The sequence below is a fragment of the Lissotriton helveticus genome, chromosome 5_1, assembly GCF_964261635.1.
Source record: "Lissotriton helveticus chromosome 5_1, aLisHel1.1, whole genome shotgun sequence".
NCBI classification, from domain to species: domain Eukaryota; kingdom Metazoa; phylum Chordata; class Amphibia; order Caudata; family Salamandridae; genus Lissotriton; species Lissotriton helveticus.
This window is the reverse complement of record NC_136065.1, coordinates 682,190,640-682,209,133: the sequence shown is the minus strand read 5'-3', so window position 1 is coordinate 682,209,133 and position 18,494 is coordinate 682,190,640. Positions and strand designations below refer to the sequence as shown.

The following is an 18,494-nucleotide window of genomic DNA, read 5'->3' as shown; positions in this document are numbered from 1 at the left end:
ATATTTGCTAATTGAAAGGGAGGTCATTGCCATCCACTGGGCCTGTCAGCACTTTCATCTATACATTTACGGCCACCCCTTTGTGATAACCACTGTACACAATCCGCTCATACCCCTGTTCCATGGCTCAGCATCCAAAACTCACTTTGAAAAGTGGATGCTCCAATTACAAGAGTATGATTGCAAGGTAGAGTACCGACCCGGTGGCCTACCTCTCCTGACACCCACGGAGTGCCACTCAGAGGAAGCAGAAGACACAGAAGAGACAGAAGAGTACGTCAAATATGTCATAGAGTGAGCAAGATCATTACCGCTATCCCTTGAAACCATCCAAGCTGCCACTGAAGCCAATGAGTGCTTACTGCTGGCCATCGCTGTGATTTGATCTAAAAAATGTCACTCGCTCAAGGAGCATCAGTTCCACAGAACCCCAGAAGCAAAATAAACTTTAGAGTCACTCTTCAGTTTGTGCCATGAGCTCAAGACCAATGGAAGGGGATTTTTGCATTGAGGACCCTGGATGTAAAATACCTGCCAGTCTGACAGGACGAGCTGTGCAGCTCACCCACTGCAGCCATCACTGGATGGTTAAAATCAAGATCTGCTTGAGGACTAAAGTCTGGTTCCCTATGATGGATGAGATGGTAGAAACGAGTGTAAGATCTTGCTAGTGGTGCCAATTATCAGGCTTTCTAGAAGCCCCGCCACCCATATTCACGGAACAAGGCACCCAGCAGTCGTGGGAATGTGCCAGCCTAAGACTTTGGGTGCCTTCTCGGATCGGCGATACACCCTTGTTCTGATTGATGATTATACGAAATACCACGAAATAGAGTTAGCAGGGTCTCAAGCTGCAGTCGAGGTAATTCTCATGATAGAAAAATTATATCCACCCACAGGCTAATAAAAGAACTCAAGACAGTCAATGGACCACCATTTCAAAGTCAAGAATTTGCTGATTATCTAAAATTCTGGGGCATCCACCACCGAAAAGTGACTCCCCACTGGCCGGCCCCAAGCCAAAGGGGAAGTTGAGCAATTCATCAAGGTGATTTGCATCGCTCACGCAAGTCAGCAACCATTGGAACAAGCCATATATGCGTTCTTGATGGAGTACCAACAGACACTCCACTCCACCACAGGGCAGGCCCCAGGGCATGCCAGCGTGGGGTGTGTCATAACTGATGCTCTCCCACATCACTTGACCTGGAGTCCAGCCCCCATTGATGATGCCCGGACTCTACAAAAGAGAAGAGACACCAGTGAACGAGCAAGTGGGGATAGAAGGACCCATCAATCCAGCATTCACCCTGGAGCAAAGTGTTCGTCAAAGACCAACACTCAGGAAGCAAATTATGACTGCCATTTGAACACCATCCCTGGGTCGTCACACAGCAAAAGGCCACCATGATCACTGCCAGGCAAGTGAAGTGGAGATCACTCTAAACATCTCATTCTTCTTCTAACTAGCTAGAGAAGATTGCTGATGTACAGATGCTCTCAAGGCCTACCAGAGACTCTAGTGACAGGAGTGACCCCACAAAAGACCTCCTTCAACACAATCCAGCGACATGTACCAGGCTTAAAAACTGTTAAGTGTAAGTGCTCAGCTGGCATTGAGTGCGGTTCGTATACCAATCGTATGCAGCCCAAATGTTGAGTTTTGGCAAAGGTTTGTTTTGTTAAATTAGAGAAGGGATGTAATGTCACCTATACCATACTGGTGGCAGGGGTGTTTGTTCTGATACCCCACTGATGTGCCCCAGATAGTACTACCCACAAGGTGCGTGCGGCGGGGAATAAATATGTATTGGCGCAGCTATGAGGCAGTAGCGCGCCAGACATCAATACTAGTACACTGGTGTCCTGAGTATTATTTTACCATAGTGCGCCTACAAAACTGTGGGGTGCAACAAGTGATTTTTCAGTGTCAAGGTATGACCAGCACAATAATTACCATTAAGGTTTTTGCCTGTAAATTTATCTCATGATGACATTCTGAAATTGTGGCAATTCTCTGGCCTTGCCAATTTTGACATGAACACTCATGATTATTCCATACTGTTGTAATTGCAAATATTGAGGACTATTGATGAAATGGTTTAGAGGGCCAGGGTGCCTTCTTTGGAAATCTTTGAAAAAAATGCTGGTTACATGTCCCATATCTGGTCATTCTGTCTCAAAATTCCCTTTTCCCAGTGTTGATTAAATGATTACTTTCAGTGCCATGTCACGGATATTCATTTGGGAAAATGCCAGGGATAGAGGAAATGACACCATGTCCCCAAAGACCTCACTTTGCTGAACCTTTGCTCCACCATTAGTCCCCCGAGTTTCGGGTACTTGCTGCTGAGGGTATTAGAAGGATCAGGTTGTGAAAGCTACAGGAAGTAAACATATCTTCTTGAACACTTCTTAGGTCCTTCTACTGCCACTTTCTTTGTTATCCCTGAGTCCAGGGTTAGCATGAGCCGTGCCAGTGGCAGCAAAAGTTGAGCTAGTCGTATCATCTGCTACCCATTATTAGCATCATCTCTATTCATCGTCACATGAAAATGCAATTTGCATATCTCTTAAATTTAAGCTGAAGTGGTACTGGATGACATGGCGATCTATTAAGTTTAGTACTTAAGCGTATTTAAGATTTCGAACCTTTCAAGTGGTTGAGGAATGGTGAATGAAGGTTGCAAGTAAGAAATCCTCTCATTACTTCATTGAACCATTCCTCAATGGAATCCTTACTCATGGAAGATATACTATAGCGGCATGTCCAGACACAATCTACTGGACCAGGCTTAGCATGCTCTGCGCAGCCTACAGTAGGCTTTTAACACATCTATCATGATCACAATCTAAAGTACTGAAAGCACAACAGTAAACTCAGATTTGAGCAAGTGAGGAGATAACAGTCATAATGATCCACAGCATATCATTTAGGGCCACCACTAGCCCTTTATTTGAAGACTGGTGTCTATGTAATATACTTGCTTACATCTCTTTGACTATTTGGTACTAACGTGTTATTTAAAAAAATCAGATACTGTTAGAGGATGCTAAATCATATGGAGTGGGTTTGTGAGTAAAGAAAAATACCTTTCTCGTTTCCACTCAAAATTTGGGAATTTATCAAGTGGATATCAGCAGATATAATAAATTGCTTGTAATTCTGGAAAATGCCATACAGAACATGGTGCTTAATGATGGTTAGTCGCACAGGCATTTCTACAGAAATCTAAAAGAAACAAAACAATTGTGGAAACTTGACCTGGTGGAGAGTTTGTATAGTATGAGTTGGGAGGGAGAATAAGAATGATAGGTGGAGGAGCGTACGTAAGAATTGGTCCACCCCAAAGGTTTTCAATTTATTTTCTTCTGCCAAAGTAAGGAAGCTGCAGAAACATATATCCTTAAAAATAAAGCAGCGCTTGGTTCCACTTCAGGGATTCAGGGCAGAGGCTTTTGCCTGATGCTCGTCTCAACTGTTTCTTCTTAGGTGATATTAGCAATAAACCCTTGACCAAGGGCTTTCCTTTGGTCGAAATCTGCTGAAAATTGAATAAAGTAGGTCACTGACAGATATCTCCCTCCAGGGACGGTTTACCTCTTGGCTGTGCAGGCTATTGCCTACATATGAGGCTCCCTTTGAGTTTGAGACTCAGATCGAGGACTGTACTGGGTGTGATCAACTACAAGGACTTGGAGTTCGCCTGCGATAGGAGAAGGAGCACAGGGCCTGTTTCTGAGCTGCTATTTTGGGTGGCAGAGATTTTTGCATTAAGTTTCCGTAAAGGAATTAATGGAACACTGGACTGCTGATTCAATTGCACAACAGTATTCTGCCTCTTGTAATTACATCTTTCCTTTCTCGCTCCATTTTCCCGCCTCTCTACTTCCCTATGTTTTAGGTCTGGCTTGAACGCAGAGCTGTTTCCTTGCCTTATGTTATTGATCGAGAAAGAGCTTTAAGAAGCAGTATTGAAAGATGAGCTATGGGCCCACCCACATATTAATATTCCTTCCTACATGATGTGATATGGGAAAGGTTATGTGCGTTCACTGAACGAGAGCGTGTGTATTGCACAGAGTATGCTAAATAGGGTAGGCATGTGTTTTTTTTGTTGTAATAAGCCAGCATCAACGCTGTAGACCCGAATGGTTCATTGGGAAAAGTTATGTAAGAATCCATAGCTCTGAACTGTTTATAATGAAAACTTATGACAAAGACAGTAGGCCTACATTATTTATTGTGAAACGCATATGTTTATTTATTTATTTATTTATTTGAATTTAATGTATGTAAATTCCAATAGGCCTTTATGGGTGGCATATTTAAGGTAAGTGCGTGTGTATCTATCTATCTATCTATCTATCTATCTATCTATCTATCTATCTATCTATCTATCTATCTATCTATCTATCTATCTATCTATCTATCTATCTATCTATCTATCTATCTATCTATTTATCTATCTATCGATTATCTGTCTGTCTGTCTGTCTATAACATAATTTATGGGGGAGAGGGTTGGTAGGGGTATTCGGTGGTAATGGTGTTTTTAGGGATTAGATGTGAGTAAGGGGTTTGGGTGGTGAGGTTGCTTTTAGGGTTTAGGGGTGAGTAAGATAATTGGATGGTAAGGTTGTTTTTAGGCTTTAGGGGTGTGCAAGGGTATTAGGTAGGTACAAAGGTGTTTTTAGGGTTAGAGGTGGGTGAGGGTATTAAGTGGTAATGTTGTTTTTAGGGTTTTGGGGTGGCTAAGGATATTTGGTGGTAAGCACGTTTTTAGGGTTTAGGGGTGGGTAGGGGTGGTAAGGGTGTTTTTGGTGTTATGGGGAGGAAGTGGTACAGAGTGGCAAGGGTGTTTTTAGTTTTTAGGGGTGGGTAAGGGTATTGGGTGGTAAAGATGTTTTTAGGTTTTTGGAGTAAGTAAGGGTATTGGGTGGTAAGGGTGTTTTTAAGGTTATGGGGTGGCTAAGGGTATCAGGTTGTAAAGGTGCTTTTACGGTTTAAGAGTGGGTATGGGTTTGGGATTGTAAGGGTGTTTTGGGGGTTTAAGGGTCGGTAGGGGTATGGGGTGGTAAAGGTCATTTAAAAAATGGGGGTACCCAATTTTAAATAAAGGTATATGTTATGTGTGTGTGTGTGTGTGTATACAATATATATTTATGATGAAATCAAACATATATGATATAAATATATATAGGGATTGACTTGACGAAGCCTGTTGGATTAAAACCCTTGTGATAGTGAAAAGCATCAGGCTGTCCCATAGACAATTTCAGGTTTTTATGATTAGAGCCTGCTGGTGTGCAGATTCTCACATTGTACTTCACAAATCATGAGAGCATACCACATTAACAGGCTTATGTGCCTCCCATGCTAATTTTTCAGGGTTTGTGATTTGCACTCCGATTAATCTGCAATGTGCCAATAGGAGGATTCTAATTTGTAATTCCACCTGAAATCTTGTAAATGTTTCTAATTCTCACTATTGTATTTAGTTGTGCATTCAAGTATTTTCCTTTTTAAAGAATAATGGGCCTCATGTATCAGGGTTCATGTTGTTCGGTGCAATCCTAGTATATTTGGGTACTTGCGGCATCAGAACTACAGTCGTTTTGCGGCACAATGTGTTTACGTGTCTATTTTGTAAGTATTGCTCTGGTGTCAAAGTTGAACTGTGCTTCGTTGAATGGTAAATTTAGATGGTCTTTAATGCGATTGCCTCTGTTTAACACTGCCCTACCCTCTTCTCCTTTAAATCAAGGTTGACAAAATATTTATGGGATGAAATCTCATGTTAAAATTGCTGAGTGGCCTGGATAATGTACGGTTAGTTGGGAAATGGTATTATACATTGAGGGGTGTATTTTTTTTTTCAATGAATCAGCTTTTGTTAGGTTTGTTTATATGTTGTTCCAAATGCTCATTGAAGCTTGTCCTTCTGGAATATGTTGCACTTTACAAATGAATAAACCTCATCTATGTGTGCGTAGGCGTCTGCTTTGCAGCAGTAGTTATACTGTTGCTTGTTCTTTGGCTGATCTTCTTTCCTATCCCCCTTCTCCACACAGGATGACTATATCAAGAACTGGGAGGATAGCCAACCTGGAGATGAAGGTAAGACTTAATGATTAGTCACTGATTTTAATCAAAGTGAAATTCCCTAAGGTTCCTTCCCGTGTCAGATATTCTATGAGTGGGAGATGTACATGCACGTATTATCCTTTTTACTTTAAAGTATTCTGTGCCAGGCTGCTATTGGTTGTCACAGGTACAATGTGAAACCTGGGTTTTGGGTACAACTAAAAAACATGCCTTCTAAATGCTTATTAGACCTCTGCACTAAGGGGCATATCATCGAGGAAGAGCGGTAAACATCGCTAAGCGCACTTAGCGCGATTCTGTTGATCGTTTTTTAACGCTGAATTACATCGCCATGTTAGCAGCGTATTATCAACGCTTTGCAAACTGGCGATGTAGTTCCAGCGATAGACTGCGAGAAACAGAAACATCGCCTGAAATCCAGCGATGATAATGGAGATGCTTGCTGATAGGGGAGTGTGGTCGTAACATGGCGATCCACCTCCCATTATCAGCATAGCTAAGTACAAGAAAAAGTAGACGTACAATTCATGCAATAACTGTGGTTAGCGCAGTTTTTTACATCGCTGGGGCCACATTGTCAATAGTGCGAAGGTCTGTCTGCCACCTAAATCATGCATACATTGTGAGGAACGCCCATTTTGCATGTCATTAGCGATAATAATCGCTGACATGCAAAATGGAGAGAAAACTGGCTAATGCATCAAGGAAACACACGTTAGTGTGTCCTTGAAATTAGAGAGATGTTTATTTCTCCGCTTTTCGGGCGAAATTGGCCCCTAAAGCAGCAAAAATAGGCTTGTAAATATGCCCCTCAGTTAGTTATGAACAAAATGCCACTAGATATGACCAAATATGAGCTGTTGGCAATCATTCCTTTTTCAATTATTTAGGCTTTCCTGTTAAAAGTGAAGGTTTGTTTAGTGAAAGAGAAACCGTTGTCTCATAAAACCGTGGTTTGACTGGGTGAGAGAATGCTGCTGGTCTAATAAGAAGGAAGTTTGGATAAAGATTTATAGGGCATTTACAATTCGGTGGAAGAGGGCATCAACAAAAAATCAGTACATGTCCGTCTGTCCACCTTGCAGTTCTCCCTTCCCATTTAGAGGTGGGAGACCACCTTGGTATCTGACCGCATAGCCTCCTCAGCTGTACTTGGTCTTTGGAAACCCTTTGCAACTGGTCTAGGATTTGTAATTTTTCCAGATCAAGGCATTATTGAAGGCATAGTTGTCATGAGCGAGAGAAGACAATGACTCCCACGATGACAGAAAACATTATGGGGCATATTATCAAGAAAGGCTAAAGCGGCGATAATGGCCTTGATAATATGTCCTTGTGAATTCCTATAGCAGCCCAGGTTCTGGTGTTAACCTGGGCTGCTATGGGAATTCACAAGGGCATATTATCAAGGCCATTATTGCCGCTTTAGCGGCAGTTTCCTGCCGCTGATGCGACGATAATTTTATCGCCTTTCTTGATAATATGCCCCGAGTTTTTGAATGAAAGAAAAACATTCTGTCTTTGATTGACAGTGGCATTGCCCATAAACATGATATGGTAGCCTAGCCGGTAGTACATTTTTGCCAAAATTGCTCTCGCCTTCCCAAAAGGTGTTAAAATGATTAATTCAGATTTAGAGGTTTCAGGTTTATATCTCTTTCCCCTTAAAAAATGGTTGAGTTTCCACTAAACAGATCTAAATAAGACTCCCAATAATTTTAAAACGGTTACATCACAGAGAAGCTTGTGGACCCACTGTGCTACACACGCTGGGGTCGCAGCATAAACTGGGGGACGAGTCAAATAGAAGGAATTGTGCCTGTAACCTTATGAAAATTTGGTCTAGCTCATTAAAGTCATGTTAGGATTTAAGTTAAAATACTGATCTCAGGTCTTAGTAAAGATCCTAAAAGTAGGAGAGTCAAGTCAAAATGTCAGTGTCGGTGGAGTTACTAATAGAAAATCTCCCACCAATGAAGTGATGTTTGTCAACGATATTTAGGCCAAGATATTCATGATAGACAATATTTTTTATAGATATTCTGACTTGCAACCAAAGAAGCACGATCAGTGAAACTAATTGAAAATGGAATGAGGCTATTCCCTTACTCACCACACATGCCATGAGCGGGGAGTGTTGGAATAGGATCAGCTCAATCCCAACTGGGACACACACCTTTTCCACTTACCACCTGGTAATCTCCATCATGACCTCAGCACACAGAAGTTACTGAAAGGCAATGTACAGCTCTTGTTAAAAATACCAAATAACTAAAGGGTTCTAAGTGGGATATCTGTGCTTGCAACCATGTCACTGTATTACTGTGGAGAAATTACTTGCAATTATATTTAACTACCAATGTGCTCTATTTAGCATTGGACACCACAAAGGACCCCTGCCAGAAGGTGAAATGTAGCCGGCATAAAATTTGCATAGCCCATGGCTACCAAAGAGCCATGTGCATTAGCCGCAAGAAGCTGGAGCACAGGTAAGAACCATCAAAGAACACCAACTGGCTGCACATTTTCTAGAATGCAAAACATGAGTTGTGACATGACACTGTTAAGTTTATATTTACATTGTTTCTGCACTGCAAATGTCATTGTATATAAAAGATCCATGCATTGCACTAGATTTCAGCCCCTTTGGGTCCTGTCAACATTACATGCCCATCCTTCACCACCACTACTATCTGCATTTTGCTCTTCAAGACTCTTTAGAGGGATAGAGGATTCCTGTACCTTGGTCAAAGACAGGTCCTGGTCTCCCACAGGTCTGGGGCACCCTGTTGCACCCATGGTCAACAGAGTGGCAGGTGAGATGGTGCACTGAAAGAAAGGGTGTTTATGCTCGGGAGTGCCACCACACATTGATGTTGCATGCTCCTAGCACCATTTTATTCCATGTATCCTGCACTATGTAATGCACGGGTCACTCACCATCCCTTCCTGTTGCAGTTTAGAAATTATGTGGTTGTGCTTCATAAAGTTAGTGCCCTTCTTCTTTTCTGGATTACTTGGCTGTTGTGATTTCAGGTTTCACTGTTTACTAATAGTTTGATAGTAGTTTCTGTTACCTCTATATGTTTGACACAAAATATATTTTTACACTTGCAGTAGAGATGCCTCAAATCTAATGTGGTGCTTTGGAAAACGTGATTCTTTTTTTTACAAAAGACATTAATCATCATCATATTTTGCTCCACTCTGTCATTACCCCAACCCAGGCATAGTCATTCTATTGTATTGGAGCATTTTGTATCTTTGCCACCCGTTGGCGCGGAGGTTTAAGAGGGCAGTAGCTCTGAGGCACTACATGCTCAGGCCTTTTAATTTAAGGAAAACAGTTCCTCTGCGAGGCATGCTGTATTTAGGTAGAGGCTTGAAGCTCCTCCCAATCTCTGTCACCATTTTTCATTGGCTTGTGTCATTGTACACTGTAAACTGTGGCGTATGATTGGTCTAAAGGCTTAGTAGTCCCTCCTTAATCTGAGTCTCATTTTGAAACCTCCCATGGTGACACGCCCTGTTACGGTAGTCTTTAAATACAGCCTCCAAGCACTATTTTCTCAGACAGCTTTGTCCTGCCTGCTATTGCGGCAGGTCACGCTCTCTCCTAATGCTTTTTTTTAATTTTCATAGCACGCATTTGCAATGCGTGCTATACAATGCCTTTTATTTATCTGTTTTAAAACAACAAATGATTAAATAAAAGGCATTGTCATTTACAATCCCAGTAGCTCAGACTCTCATAAATGCAAGGCCTACTGCATTGAAAATGCTTGTTTGTTAAAAGCTTCCTCGCATGGTTAATTTTGACAGTGTAGTGCCTCAGCTGAAGTGGAACGGAGGGAATCTCCTGTGCTGTGAAATCGAAGAAGGAATAGAAATCTAATCAGGAAACAAGCCTTCTTTCCAGGGGGCCTGCTGTCTGGAAGAAATTTAAATGTGTGCAACTGGTTGATCATCAATGATAATGGGTGCTTGGTAGCTGGTATTAGCTTTAATTGTTGGAGATACTTGAGCCTTTTAAATGACAAAGATTTATTGTTTTTGACCGATCTTGTAAGAGAGTTTTTAGTTATTCTGGAGCGTGTGCTTTTAAATGACAATTATGAAAATGGTTTGCACTGGGTACAGTCTGCATATTTTAAACAATCTATATTTTAAAGCACTTTTTTAAACTTAAACCAATTTTTTGTGCATTTTCTGGAAGTTATGCTGTGTGTAGCACAAATTTAAAATATTTTCATAAATGTTCACAGTGCTTTCTGTCACTGGCAGGGACCTTGTATCACTCGTATCACTAGAAATACACTATTCCTCAATGCAGCAACCCAGATTCTATTCTGTGGCTATCTGGTTACACAGACATTTGCTGTGATTGCATTAACCAATAGACGTTTCACTGACTAAAATAGTCAATTTCTCACTGATTAGTTTATATTGCATTTCTTTTTCATTTAAGTTGTGCATTATTTTAGGTGAAGGTGAAAGACCAACAAAATAATTTGAGGATATTTTATTCTTTTTACCCATGCTACGTTTGTGGTTTATACTGAGAGAAGGATATTGATGGGAGTGTAATTTTTTAATTGTGTATTTTGGTGTGGTGTGTATGGCCCTGGGAATGTGTGAATATCTGAGAGTCATGCTCTTGGAGTGTCAAGTGAAGAGAGCATGGTGGATCAGTCATGCACCGCCTTTACAAACTAGTATGACAGACACTTGGGTTATGATTTAGGGTAAATTCACATTGTGATTTCTTTTCTGAGATTAAGATAGCTGATGAGGATCCTTATTCTCTTTGGAAGGCACGTTCCACAACGTGCATGTCTATTCAGAGACAGCGCTCTTACATAGTCATTTAATAAAAGGTAGGATTATCAGGTGTGGAGCCATACACGATTTAAGATTTCTCCTTCTTGAATTACAGTCTGGGGTAAGAATGTAAAATTATTGGTCCTGTTCCCTGGACTGCCCAGTGTACAATGCAGAAGACTAAGAAAGGATTTTTCTTCAGAAAGATAGTCCTTATAGAGCCTTGAGTGCAGTGGTATTGGGTTCCCGCCTGATCAGTAGGACCTAGCGGGGTATGGCATATAGAATTTCCAATGAAGTGTCGTTACAGTCCACTGTATCCTGTGATACAGGCCTAATTAAATGAAGATAATCTGCAGTGTGCTCATTGTGTAGAACGCACTCTGGACACACTGTTGATTTAGACTTCGAGCGAGAGCTTGAGATTCATGATCACACCGAGGATTTTCATCTCAATTGATGTGAATAGTAGCAGTCCCATATCCAGAAATAGGTAGATTTGTTTAATTTTGCAATGATCCATTGGTAAATATTTCCAATTGAGAAAGGTTTAGTTTAAGATGATTCTTCAGTATTCCATCACCAGTCTATTCCAGCCAGCCATCAGCCTTTGCGCTTCCGTCAGTCGTCTCCACTGCGTGGAGCAGTTACTAATCACCCTAATGTGCATCAGACTGTTTCTGCAATATTCAGACGCGCCCCATTCTGATCCAGTCAGCCACCACTCCACTTTCCTCCAGTCAGTCTTGTTTATTAACCAGTCATAATCCCAGTCTCTTCCAGTCTGTCATCTATTATTCTGCTGGAATCAGACATGGTCCCATTATGCTCCAGTCAGGCATTATTTCTGACTACTCGAGTCCCCCTTCACACTCCTTATACTCTTGTTAACACTCACCCCATTCTTCTCAAATCAAATATGCAATTTGTCTGCTCCAGTCAGCCGTCACTGGTTTCCTGTTTGGGCATTCACCCCTTTCAGCTCCATTTTGGCCATTTGTACATGTAGGTCCTATCACATTCGCCTCCATTTTGCTTGACTCAGCTCCAGTCAGCTCAAGCCTGCCATTGGTCCGATACATCACAGGTCGACAAGCTTTCTGTTTCCTGGTATCTGTCATTTATTATTGTTCCAGTGTATCATGGTGAAGTTGTGTTTAAGTTAGCTTTCAGGACCATACCATTTATTATGTAGAAATGGGGCTTGATGATGACAACAAAAATGTATCCTTTCCAGTTGCAAAGAAAATAACATGCATATTTGACTGTACTGCAATTAGATTATATTTCACTTAAGCTACTTTTTATTTCCTTTCCCTTTTGTTTCTCCATGTGGCTCATATAATAATTCCTTCTTGCTTTTTTCCCCTCTACTACTTCGATTTTTGCACCCACACATAACCTTTGGCTTTAACTTACTTTCATCATGATTTAGATTTTTCCCATCTTACTCTCTGTTTTCATTTTTCTTGTATTTCCATTTGGTCTCGTCACTACTGTGTTTTATATCTTCCTCTTGTTTTCTATTTCCTTCTTCTTTCCCTCTTGCATTGTAACTCCATCTCTCTCTCTCGCTCTCTTTTTACCTTTTTTTCTCATACTCTGCTCATCTTTGGTTCTTATCTGCCCAGAATCAAGCAGCCTGCTGTGAAACTTCATGGAAGCAAGGAGAACCTCTGCAAGCCATGCCACGCGACCACACCTGCACCTGTTTGCGGCACTGATGGACACACCTACAGCTCTGTGGTGAGGATACTATGCAAACCTCTAGAATTACTTATGTGCTAAGCATTGGACTAAAACTGGATCAATCCAATCCTGCTCCAACAAGTGAAGGCCACTCTACTCTATCAAAGACTCTAAGCCCCGTCCATTGGTAGGCCTGGTCTAGCACAGTGTGGCAGTCAGTGACATCACACATTCCCGGGTCCTGGTGAAAGAGTGGCTACTGTCAAGATATTTAATTCCCTCCCATATTCCAGTTTCGACATAGATAGAGTGGGGTATGTTACTATTTATATCAATGACAAAGGTAATATTTCCATATCCTCGTTCTCTGGGTTTATCTGAGTCCTTTTTCTTGCAAGACTAAGTTAGTGCAGTGTTTAATCTGTGCAGAGTGTTGCAGGTGGTGGAAACCCAAGTCTATGTTCAGGTCCTGTTGATGTTTTTAATCATTAGACTTTGGCCCTGAGCAAGAGAGAGAATATCAGAAAAGTGGGTAGGAAAGAGGAGAAGAACGATAGGAAATGAGTGATAACGAGACAACCCAGTAATGAAAAATAACCTGTAAAGTATGCTGAGGAGATGTAAAGAGTGGAGTGGTTGAGGAAAGAAGTCTGGGATGGATTAGGCAGACAATATATTTGGCAGCCTTGACATTCACAAGCACAGGCAGCACACATCTAACAAGACATTGTGCCCCTTCAAGTCCATCTTTTGTTTTTGCTAATTATGCACTGAGTTGGTGTCTCCAGGAGACTTAATTTAGGTATCCTCACACCAGTGACTGACTGTGCGAGTGACTATACCTCAGTAAAGAAATCAGTGAAGCGGGGTTAAGTATTGCCAGTGAAACGCCTTTCAGGCAGATAGGAACACATCCAGCCTTTTTTCCTATAGCAAAGTTGTAAAGAATAGCAACAGACTCTAACCATCATTGTGGTGAAAATAAAAATGGATTAAAACGTACTACATAAAAGAATAAAAGGTGATTATGTCAAACGTATTTGTCCCAGTATGGTTATCATTGAGTCAGTCTGCCTACCCTCAAAGACTTGTCACACCTTGTGCTTCTCCAAAGAGTTGCCTGCTGTAGGTTGACATGATGAATCTGTGTACAAGGTTGTTCCTGCATTGCAGCACTGCACTTGTGATCCCTGACTGAGCTGAAGAGGTTCAGCATGTAATGCATGGTGGCAGCAACGTTAGTGCCAGGCTATGAAGAACTACTCAACGCAGGTGGGCAGATAGAGATGCCACTGGCACCCCGGGCAAGTATTCAAGTGAATCAGGATTGGAGATACTGCATTGCTCTACGGGGTATAGCCTTCTCATTCCTGAGTAAAGGGGTCAGGTCTTTCCAGTAGAGTGAGCTGTGAAAGGAATCAAATCACTAGTTATCATTTCAGTACAGTGTAACCAATGTGGCCTCACATTAATCCACTCGACTCTTTGATTTGAGTTTAGTAGGTTTAATTATAAGTTCAGAAACAAATCAGTATAAATTAGTCTCAATATAACCATACACAAATATAAAAAGATCAGAGTAAGTCCAACTTTTTAAGAGATGAGCCCAATATAGTACAAAGCAAATGACTAGCTCTGAGACAATGATGCAGGTAATCAAAAAGAAGAAATTAAGGTTAAATTGCATCAGATGATTGTCTTTAACAAGCATGAGTAACACAACTTTCCCTACACAACCTAAAAGGCCAACCCTAAACTAAAGAAATTGAATAAGGACCTAATCAAATTTGAAAAGAAGAAAGGTGTCAAGCTATCAGAGTCTTCAATAGAAAAACTCAATGGGTCAAGTAGTTTAAAGCCACGCAAGCAGTAGCATAGGTTATAATCAAATTTGAAAAGAAGAAAGGTGTCAAGGTATCAGAGTCTTCAATAGAAAAACTCAAAAAACGGGTCAAGTAGCTTAAAGCCACGCAAGCAGTAGCATAGGTCTGCTCCCTAAGGAAAGCTAAGATAGACTCTCTCCCTAAATAAACACAGCACATAATATCATCTGCAGTCAATGTGACACTCTCATGTGGCTTCTCGATGAGAAATTTCCATAGCTCTGGCACAATTGAAAACCTTCAGTACCTTTCCCCGTCAGATAACACATTGTCTCTTCTCGTCCTTGGCCATTTCTTTCCCATGAGAACTCCTTTCCTCGCTTGTTACCACCATTTCTTTGTCCTCCTCCGCCTCCTCGTGCTTTGCTATCTATTAACACAAGACTCCTTTATTCTACATCATGAAGCTTATCCACCTGCAATTGGAATAGCTCAGCAACATACATTCCATAATGAAGGCTAAATGTGAATTGCATTTCAAAATTTAATGTGAGGAGCAACTAAACTAATTTCTTCTCGAGGCCTAGTTTTGTTAAGTTAACCTGCACAGGGTTACAGAATACGTGCACTGATCTACAAGAAAAATAAATGCAACTGCATAAAGCATGAATAAATGCAATGAATTATAAAGCCTCCTTGAAGAATAAATCCACTTGGAAATATTACCAGATCTACTTGGTTTATTTATCATAACAGCCTCACTGTAAATCTGTCTACACTTAATCAATTTAAATTATGCATATAATCATTAACATTAGTTGCACACATTAAGTATCACACAATACAACATTTCATTTTAACTTCTCCTGTTGCATTAGTAGCTAACTTGTCACATAACCATATTAATCACATTCTAAATAAATGTTTCAAACAAAATATCTTTGATATATATTATACACTCCTATTAATACATTAGTCATGACAGAGTATATTTGAGTACTGACTGTTCGTAAGGTGCACTTCTATATTATCTTCTGATGGGATCAAGATTACACTTCTTCAGAGCTATCTTTTAGAAACAGTAAACCAGGCTTTCAGCTTAGATTTCAAAAGTCAAAGTGGTTCAATGTGAGAGTGCAGTATCTCTCTTTTCTACTCTCTGGATACACAGTTATGTATCCTGCAGGAAAAGTCATATAGTTGTGGTAAAGCTTTTCAACAACTGCAAACAGTATAACAGTCGGTCTTTCTTGTGCATAAGACAGCAAGCCTTGATAAAGTTAAAAATTGCACATTTATTTTTTACTGAAAGTTCTTTCCCCATCTCTGAATTTGCCACTAGTATATATTCAATAGGGGTGTTATTTGTGCGCAGCTATCGCAAAGACTACATCGACCAGAAGCCTGTGACTGTACCTGCTTGTTTGGTGAAGCAGAAGGGGCCACGCAGTGCCACTATAAAGAGTGCTCCAGCATCCCACTACGTGGGGTGTTATTTACACGCAGCTACCACAGGGACTACATTCCTCAAACCCAGAATGGTGATCAAAAAATTACCACTCTCAATTATTTTTTAGCACAGGTGGTGGGAGTCATTTCTAAGAAGATTGCCTTGGCAGAGAGGTGAGGCTCACTAGATCATTGGGACCACATTCCAGTTCATCCTCTTTAAGGAGACCATAATCAAGCTCCAGATGAGGTTCTTTTAGCAATAATATTGTCACAGTGTGAAAGGACTGGACTGATTGGGATGTATGTTGTTACTACGCATGCTTTTACAACGCATGTCTTTACCACGCAACTTTTACAATGCAAGTCGTTACAACGACTTGCGTTGGGGGGGGCTGGATAGTGAATAGTTTAATTTACTATTCCAACTCCAGTCCCCGTGGATAGTAGAGAAGGTTTTGGATAGTAAATTAAACTATTCCGTATCCTACAGCGCCCCCCAGCGTAAGTCGTTGTAACGACTTGCGTTGTAAAAGTTGCGTGGTAAAGGTAGTGCGTGGTAAAAGTTGCGTTGTAAACGCTGTTTACCGACTGATTGTGCTCATAGTAGCTATGTTACCGTTTTGTGGAAAGGGATAAAAAGGGCGAAGAGACCTGTGGTATCGCCTGAAACACATGCTGGCTGCTATCTATTAGCTCATCTGGTTGGGGAGAACATGAGCTCCTGGGGTAGGGGGTGGATACACCTACTGGGATATCTTTTTTGATAAACCAAAAGGTTTGTTGAGTCTTGTATCTACCCTCTGATGGAGCAACTGCATATATTGGAAAATTAAATTGTGAAATTAACCACCCCTTGTGTCATGTATGAATACTGAGGTGGGATTACTACACATCCATCGCCCACACCCATTTTCACTCCCAGTCACAGCAGTTTCATCTGTTGCAACACCCTTCTGAAAGTCTGCTCCAACTGACTTACTCCCATACCTGAATGTTTAGATCATCCTACAGCCCCAGAATGTGAGAGAACGCAGGTTCCTAGTCCCATGGTTTTGTGAAAACATGTTCAGATATCACCTTTTCCTTGATTTAATCGTCCACAGGATGCATGCCCTTATAATGTTGTTATAGCTAACATGTCGATATTGGAACAAGGGAAAACATATTCTACTGTACAACTGAAGAATAAGGTGTACCACTGGCTCGTCAACCATGCCAACTTTATTATTGCTGATCATGGAAATATTTTATTTGTCAGGGGGTGAATTGGATAGGACCAACCCAGAAATCCTTTACAGGAGACTATGGAGTCATCAACTTTAAATATTCTGCTCTCGCACAATATTTTCTTTCCCAGAATCATTAAGATCGCAAGAATGAGGAGCACATTAGCGTTTTACCCTTGGGCTTCTTTCACAAGAGTTTTCAGCATAGGCCCGCAAACCAGCAACTAGGATGATAATTTTTTCCCTCATTTGGTGTAGGAGGCATGGTAACAACTTAAAGTTATCATCAATTTTTCTCCACTCTCTGAGCTGAGGGACTTGGATTGACAAAGGGTGGAGGGTACCGCATCCATTAGGAATGATTGTTCGATGGAAGCACAATGACATCTCATGCAAAGCACCTGCGTCAACTACCCAAGCTAGATATCTATATTTGATTTACTGGAATATTTCAGTCATAGCTGCCAAATGAATTCTCAAAGAATGATGATGGATCCAAATTAAAGACATATAATAGTATCATGTTTCAGGAGACCTGGGCCACCAGGTATTTCACATGGGATGGATATCTCTGTATCTGTATACCACCAATTCCATCATCAGCGTGAGGGTTGGGGAGGGGGTAATGGGGGACGCCTTGTAACTTTTTTCTTGGCTATCTTAGATCTAGAGATCATGCATATTCCAATTCTGCATCCTGGGATCCATATGAATGCACAAGGGATTCTGTTCCTCCTCTATGGACTTGTCTAGTATACAGAACTCCGCACAGTCGGAATAGAATCCTGATTGAAACGTCATATAACCTTTCCAGGATTCTACATGGAAACCTGCACCTGCTGCAGCTTTCCATAAAAACTCCTGGGAATGTTTGTGAATTCCAAAAAGTTGTGAATCTTCACATGCATGTAAGGTGTATATATTTTTGGGATTGAATTGAATGTGAGGCCTAAGCATCATGGATCTGACCCATTTGTAGCTCTATGTATTGTGTGACTCCTTCTTTTTCCTCACTTAGTGCAAACTGGAGCAACAGGCGTGTTTGTCCAGCAAGCAGCTGACTGTAAAGTGTCAGGGGTCATGCCCGTGCCCAACAACACACACTCCAACTTCAACCACGGACACCATCAAACAGGGTAAGAGGATACTGTTAGGTCAATGAATGTCACCTATATCTATTGTTATGCAGATCTAGTTTCCATGAATGTTTCCTTTAGGCAGTATGAACGGCTCAGGCAGGACCTGCTTTAGGGTTGTGCGACTGATGCAGCTGCACGGGCGCTGACCTAGGGATGGAGTCAGCAACCTCGGGGGGATGGGGGGGGGGGGGGCACTGTGTTTAGCAATAACTTACAATTTCACAGCACCTGTGCAG

The 18,494-nt window shown here is 41.2% G+C and overlaps 1 protein-coding gene across 1 annotated transcript in view; it reads left to right on the top strand.

The window, feature by feature from the left end:
- Nucleotides 1-6,078: 6,078 nt before the first annotated feature.
- Nucleotides 6,079-18,494, top strand: part of LOC144754831 (testican-2-like) — a 131,972-nt gene continuing 119,556 nt past the window's right edge. Inside the window, exons 1-4 of the mRNA XM_078643074.1 lie at nucleotides 6,079-6,120; nucleotides 8,483-8,597; nucleotides 12,561-12,675; nucleotides 18,138-18,255. Of these exons, the coding sequence (XP_078499200.1) occupies nucleotides 8,566-8,597; nucleotides 12,561-12,675; nucleotides 18,138-18,255 (265 nt within the window). The 5' untranslated portion in view covers nucleotides 6,079-6,120; nucleotides 8,483-8,565. The remainder of the gene's footprint in view (nucleotides 6,121-8,482; nucleotides 8,598-12,560; nucleotides 12,676-18,137; nucleotides 18,256-18,494) is intronic.